The following is a 7442-nucleotide window of genomic DNA, read 5'->3' on the forward strand; positions in this document are numbered from 1 at the left end:
AAATTTTTCTGTAGGAAATAAGGAGCAACGCTGACCGTTTGAGTGACATGATCAAATACTAATACTTGCACACATACAGTACTTTCTTATCTCTCATAGCACTTATATTTTGTCTAATTATTTATAGGTTTGCCTCCTCATCTCAATTAAGTTATTTAAAGGGACTTAGTATCCAACTCGGTGTGGGTGGCTGAAGAAGAGGGTGAAGATGAAGACCACTGCATGTTTTCAAATCTAGAACACTGGAAGGATAACTGGAGGGATATGGGTGCCTTCACCTGAGAGGGGATACACTGGATGCCGAAGAGGACCTACAGGGTAAAGTGAGACTAGCACAGGCATTAAGAACACAGAATCTGCTGCCAGACTGCCTCAGTTTGAATCCCAGTTGGTCTACTTACTAGGTGTATAAGCTTGGGAAAGTTATTTAGCCTCTTTGTGCCTTAACACACCCATTTGTAAGAATGTAATGGAATTATCCCTCAGGATGGTTGTATCAGACAAGTTAATGTAGATTATGTACTTAGAATGGTGCCTGGCACATAGTAAGTGCAAATTAGTGCTTACTATTTTTATTAGGCATAGTGAATTTTTTTAATTGTAAAAAGTTTATTTTTGAGATGAAGACATACAACGTGAGCAGGGGAGGGGTGGAGAAAGAGGGAGAGTGAGAATCCCAAGCAGGTCCCACATTGTCCGCATGGAGATCAATGTGAGGCTCGAACCCCCAAACCACAAGATCATGACCTGAGCTGAAACCAAGAGCTGTATGCTTAACCAGCTGAGCCACCCTGGCACCCTAGCCATAATGAAATTTAAATGTTTGAGGTACATCTAGGTAGGAATATCTAGCTGAAATTTGGGAAATAAATTATAGATCTCATCATAGATATTGAGCTACAAAGGGAGAAGTGATAGAACTCCAGACAGCACCAGTATTGAAGGGAGAAAAGGATAGGGATTCTGAAAAAGAGACTAAAAGGCAGTGGTCAGAGAGGGAGGAGGAACCATGTAGGCATGATATCGTGGAAACTAAGAGAGTCATCAACCAATGAGATTAAAGTGGGACACCAACATTGGAATTGTGTGTGTGGAGAGGGGCTGGAAGAGGGGAAGAGAATGCCATTTGGGGAAGTAGATAGGTGAAAGGGGAAAGAGTCAAAGATCAGTATGGCCAGCTCCTCACAAATACTTGCTGAGAGGTAGCACTGTTCAACCAGTCCCCTGGGTTATTGGTGGGTCCAGCTTCTTTTGTCTTTTGTTTGTTTACTTATTTATTTATTTAGAGAGACAGAGCACGAGTGGGAGAGGGGCAGAGAGAGAAGGAGAAAGAATCCCAAGCAGGCTCCACACTCAGTGTAGAGTCTGAGGTGGGGCTCCATCTCACGAACCGTGAGGTCATGACCTGAGCCAAAATCAAGAGTTGGACACTTAACTGACTGAGCCACCCAGGTGCCCCTCTGGCTTCTTTCTTCATCTCATTTCAGTCCCTTATACCCCAACTTCTAATCAGAGGACCAGTAACAATGAACTGGGATGATGGTGATTATTCACCAAGGTCCTAACTAAGGAGTGGCTCACCAGTGACCATACACTAGTTTCCCTTTACTCCAACTAGAATCAAAGTAAAAAAGAGGGAGGGCAGATACATGAGCACAGGAACCCAACAGCTGTTGTTGTTTATGATAAGACTCAGGGCGTACCTGGCCCAGTGCCCTGACTTTGAGTGAGGTATTTGGGACCTTCCATCATGAAGATAGTCTTGGGAGGGTAATGGAGTTCCAAGCACTGCTTTTCATCACCAATCCTTTACTCCAGCAGCCACTGTGAACAGGCCACCATCATTCCAACTCCCTTCAACATTACTCATTCACTTCTCCCTGACCAGCATGACGTCCCCTTCTTCCTTTCTAGCTCAAAGCATATTTTAAAAAAATGTCCTCCCTTAAAACCTCTATGTCTACTTGTGTCTGGAGTGTCTTCCTGTATTGTCCACATCACACATTTTGGATGATGTAGCATACATTTGCTTGCACTGTTCTATTTCTGTCCAATGGCTTTTGTTGGCATATGGAAAGGCACAGTAACAGGGTAGTGTTTGGTGCACTGGGATAAGACAGCTGGGAAGGGAGATTGAAGGAGAGCTCTGAGTTTTGCACTGATATTTCACACTTGAACTCATTTGCAACAAGAGGTATAAGCTGGAAAAACCAATAGCAATGAGGAGCCTGGGATGAAAAGGAGACAAAAATTGGCTGCCTTTTAGATAATTGAACATTTTAGGTGAAGGAAGAGGGGAGGATATCACATGCAGATGAGATATACCTGCCCTAGGACAGAGGAGAATAGGAAACTTCCTAACTGGACATATGTACATAGGTTGGGGTTACATACAACCACAAGCTATAGAAAGGAAGCCCTGAGTTTGTGGTAACCCTGAAGGGAGGGCAGTGGGGAGGAAACATGGCTAAAAAGTCACATGTGTTTTATTTAGTGATTTACTTTTTATACTACTTCATGGATTCTTCTTTGTGAGGTGTTATGCAGCCAGCTCCCTTGCTCTTCTTGAAACCAAGGTTAACTAATTATGTTTTCTGTTCTTTCTGAGAGGTGAATACCACTATCAAATCTTTTGTGTCCCTTGGAACACAGAAGGCCATGCTCACTAAGATGGGCAGGGACTGGTTGGACACCATGTGCAAGTTTGTTCTCCACACGAATCTATAAATTTCTTGAGGGCACTAACTGTATATTTCATTTTTACTGTGAGGCATATAATTAGCAGTCAAAAATACTTGGACAATTGAATAGAACTGAAGAGAATCATTTGCTGAAACTCTGTCATCAACGAGTTGTTCCAGACAGACATGATTTGGAGCTGCTTTGTTTATTTTCAGCTTTGTTGTCATTGTTACCACTTTTGATGATCCCTCAGAGACAGAGCAGAGTAGTAGAAAGAGTGGCTTGGGAGACAGGAAGCATTTGTGCCAGTTCGGACTCAGCTAAATGACTTTGGACATCTTGATTTCAGACCACATGATCTTTAAACTTTATAGTTCTGCTCTGTGATTGCGGTAGGCCTTGTCTACTGAAAGTAAGCAAAGATACATGAGAGGAAGTAACTCGGTTTGTCAGGTTGGCCACTATGGTGTGATGCAGCCATTTTGAACTTTATTTTTTTCCAAAGAAGTGGCTGATTTCTTTTTTTCAAATTTTATTCATATATTTTGGGAGAGAGAGAGAAAGAGAGAGAGAATCCCAAGCAGGCTCCAAGCTGTCAGTGCAGAGCCTGAAGTGGGGCTTGAACTCATGAACTGTGAGATCATCACCTGAGCCAAAATCAGGAGTTGGACATTCAAACAACTTAGGCACCCAGATGCCTTGGCTGATTTATTTTCTTGAGTTGATTGACACAACCCATGTTTTTGATCTAGAGCTCTGACTGTGAGAATTAAAGAGAATTAAAGCTGTTACTCAGATTACTATAAAGATAAATACCTACTGTTGGGCAATTCAGGTCACAAAGGATTAATAATATTAATATTGTTTTGTATTAATGCTAATGATATGGGTATTATATATCGAATGCTATGGATCACAAATTATGCCAAATGTTCAAAAATAGTTCTCACTTAAATCTTGCAACAATCTGTGACACAGGTAATATTATTATCCCCATTATACAGATAAGAAAACTGATGCTGAGTCACAGTGAACAACGTTTTCAAGGTCACTCAGTCTGAACTCTCAGCTATGATGTGCTACTAGGTGCTTAATACATTTTAAAAAAATGAGTAATTAAGATTAACTAGCATGTGATATCAGCATTGCTTCAGTTAGCAGGGGTAAGAATAGTATTAACTACTACTCATTGAGTATTTACTCTGTGTCAGGCACTGTTCTAAGTAATATGTGTGCATTATTCCATTTAATTCTCACTATAACTCTATGAAGTGGACTCCATTATTGTTCCTATTTACAGATGAAAAAACTGAAGTCTGGAGAGATTAAGGAAACCTATCCAATAAATGGCTGACTACAAAGCCTGTGTTCTTTCTACCACTTCAGGTTGTCTATAAAAAGCAGGGTGACTTTTGCAATTCTCTCCTTTACTTTCTGTTCTCATACTCAGTGTTTGAGATTTAGAGGTTAGGCTCTTTAGGTCCCCTCTCTGTGCCTCAGTCACCTTTGCCCAAGCCCTAAGTGTGCCCCTTCACACCGTGCAATCTCTCCCTGAGACCAAGAAGCAGACAGGAGAAGGGAGTAAATGTAGTGTCTCATTGCTGATTTTCTTTTTAAAAATTTTTTTCTGATGTTTATTATTGAGACAGAGAGAAACAGAGCATGAATAGGGAAGGGTCAGAGAGAGAGGGAGACACATAATCGGAAGCAGGCTCCAGGCTCCAAGCTGTCAGCACAGAACCTGACGCGGGGCTCGAACCCACAAACTGTGAGATCATGACCTGAGCTGGAGTCGGACGCTTAACTGACTGAGCCACCCAGGTGCCCCTGGTTGCTGATTTTCTACAATCTTAACACAAACACTTATCAGTGTTGTTGAAACTTAATCTCACTAGCTCATCTGTGAGACCAATTTTAATTTGGAGCCATCTGCCACAGACAAATGAGTAATTATGGCAGAGCCCATAGGGGTGGGCCTTGGGGAGAGAGTTGGCCTAGCCTCTTCCCGCCTGCCTGGATTGATGCAAGTGACCAAGTAAGAAAATTATTTGTGTGGGCTGTTGATGCAGAGGCCAGCACCTCTACTTCCCTGTTGCTTAAATCCTTAGACACCACTGAACAAGGAGGGATGACTTTGAGGTCTTGCAGTTTATCTAACAGCAGAAGGGAGACCATTGTCCTTAAGTCTGGGCAGCAGGAGGTAATCTGTGAACTGAGCCAGCTCATTCACCAGTCTCTCTCTCATTGAATTAGTGGTTCCTTGTAATGAGTACCACTTGCCAGCTGGTCTCTTCACACAATATGACTGGCTAAGTCAAACTGATAGAGCGAAGCTGAAAATAATAGTCATTGACTTCTGTCTAGCATTTAAATTTATTTCCAAAAGACTTTAATATATCTTAATTTATCCTAGTGACAAGCCCCTAGATCAGGTGGGGACAGGTATCATTTGCTTCATTTTATATATGAGGAAATTGAGTCATAGGGTGATTCTGTAACTGGACATGTGTAAAACACCTTGGGTCTTGCCCAAGGTCACCCTGGTAGCTACAAGCTGGTTAGCACCTCAAACTCTGAATTAGAGTCTGTCTGTCATTCTGTCTTCTAGATGAGTGGTTTTCCATCTATGCTTGCTCCTAAGGGGCCACGGAGGTATAAGAGTGTGTGTGTTTGTGTGTGTGTGTGTGTGTGTGCGTGTATGAACAAGTGGGGCTTTGGGCCCTGACCCATACTTAAACTAGGGAAGCTTTACTTTGGTCTATTGGTTTGTTTCACTACTGGGCAGGATTTCATTTAGTGAAAGGCTGTGCTTCTGAAAATGTTTGAAAACCACTTGCCTAGAGCAGTATTTCTCATGGAGAGTATAATGGGTTGAATGGTGTCCCCTCAGAAGATATGTTCATATCTTAACCCCCAGTACCTGTCAATGTGACCTTATTTAGAAAAAGGGTCTTTGCAGATGTCAAGTTAAAATGAGGTCATTGTGCATTAGGGTGGGCCCTAAATCAATGACTGGTATCTTAGAAAGGATAGCGAGATCAGGACCCAGAGACCCAAGAAAAGACACGGAGGAGAATTCTGTGTGACAATGGAGGCAGAGGTTGGAGTGATACAGTTACAAGCCAAGGCATGGAACAGATTCTCTTTTAGGGCCTCTAGAAGGAACATCTCTGTCAGTACCTTTATTTCAGACTTCTGGCTTTTTGAACTATGAGAGAATGCATTTCTTTTATTTTAAGCTTTCCAGTTTGCGGGAATTTGTTATGGTGGCCTAGGAAACATANTTGAACTATGAGAGAATGCATTTCTTTTATTTTAAGCTTTTCAGTTTGTGGGAATTTGTTATGGCAGCCTAGGAAACATAGAAAAGTCCATAGACCTTTTACCTAGAAATGGGTGAGGGTGGGCTTATTAAAATGCTGGTTCTGGAGGGAGGGGCAAGAAGGCGGAGAAGTAGGGAGCTCCATACATTGCACTCACCCCCATATCTCACATGGAAAAGATCTGAAGCCATAGGAAACCTTACAGAACCCAAGAGATTGGGAGAAAACGGATCCAGAATCCACTGAGAAAGCCTTCTAACACGAGTGCAAACTGGGAAAGATAAAATCGGGCCAGGATTGGAGACTCACAGGGAGGGGGCAATCCCCCTCTGCAGGGAGTGAGAGGGGAAAAAGAGAGAGTCCAAAACTACTCAAGACACGGTCCCTGTCGCTGGGGAACAGAAAAACCTCCATTCGGGGCACAGAAAGACCGTGCGCGCCAAATCCCTGCGCGCCAGGCCCCCGCGCGCCAACTCCTCCCGGAGGGGCCGTGCGAACAGACCGCTCCTTTGTGCTCCTGGCTGCTGGAACCCTGGAGGAACCGCGCACGTACCGGGCCTCCATGCTCCTGGCTGGCTGGACCTCTAGAGGGAAGGCGAAGGGCTTAAAACTGGGAGATTTGCCCATGAGTTCGTGTTTTGGGTGACGAGACACAGAGGGACCTGGCTTCCCTCTCTCCAGTGGGCCCGGCACACCCCCAGGCAAACCCCCATCCATGCTCGCCAACCCGACCTGGGGGAGAAGGGAGCAGCGATTCTGGCTCCATCCCCAGGGCTAGGCAAAAGGCTTGGAATTGCCCCGAGGGGATCGCCTACAAGGTTATGTCTACGGCAATTTCAGTGGGGCACGCGGACTGGGATTTGGAAACTAGGCCTGGCCTGGGTTNTAGATGTAAATTCTACACCGACCGACCTTTTCATCTCTTTCTCTCGGGAATAATTAGACTATATAGTTTCTCTGGATAACACCAGCGTCCTTCTCTCACCTATCCAACCATATTCCACCCTTTGGCTCTTTGAAAAAAGCTTCTTATCCCTTCTGCCTGTTCATTCTATTTCCAATTTTGCCTCATCCCCGCCCTGTCTTCTGTCTCTTTCTCTATGCTCTTCAACCAGCACTGCATACACCCGGCTATTTAACTGTAGCTGGGAAATCTGGTTATAAGCTTTAAACCGTTCTTTGTCCATCCGTTTTCTTCTTTTTTCCTTTTCTTTTCTTCTTTTTGACCTTTTTAGGTATTTTTTATTTTCTATTATTCGCCTTCCTTCCTCCGTCTTTTCTCTTAACTGTTTCATTTTCCATCTCGGTTTGCATGTTAGTTGGGTTTGTCTGTGTGTTTGTGGGCCTCTGCTCCCTCTGTGTTTGTCTGTCTGTTTTCTTCTCCAGGGCTACCTCAAGAAACAAGCCAAAGTACACATGGTGGAGAGTCCCAAATAT

The 7442-nt window shown here is 43.6% G+C and overlaps 1 protein-coding gene across 1 annotated transcript in view; it reads right to left on the reverse strand.

The window, feature by feature from the left end:
• The window catches only part of TRPC5 (transient receptor potential cation channel subfamily C member 5), a 121908-nt gene extending 115339 nt beyond the window's left edge, over positions 1-6569 (reverse strand). Inside the window, exon 1 of the mRNA XM_077763125.1 lies at positions 6414-6569. Coding sequence (XP_077619251.1) covers positions 6414-6569 — 156 coding nt within the window. The remainder of the gene's footprint in view (positions 1-6413) is intronic.
• Positions 6570-7442: the final 873 nt, after the last annotated feature.

Source organism: Crocuta crocuta, unplaced genomic scaffold (assembly GCF_008692635.1).
Source record: "Crocuta crocuta isolate KB4526 unplaced genomic scaffold, BGI_CrCroc_1.0 scaffold1112, whole genome shotgun sequence".
In the NCBI taxonomy this organism is placed as follows: domain Eukaryota; kingdom Metazoa; phylum Chordata; class Mammalia; order Carnivora; family Hyaenidae; genus Crocuta; species Crocuta crocuta.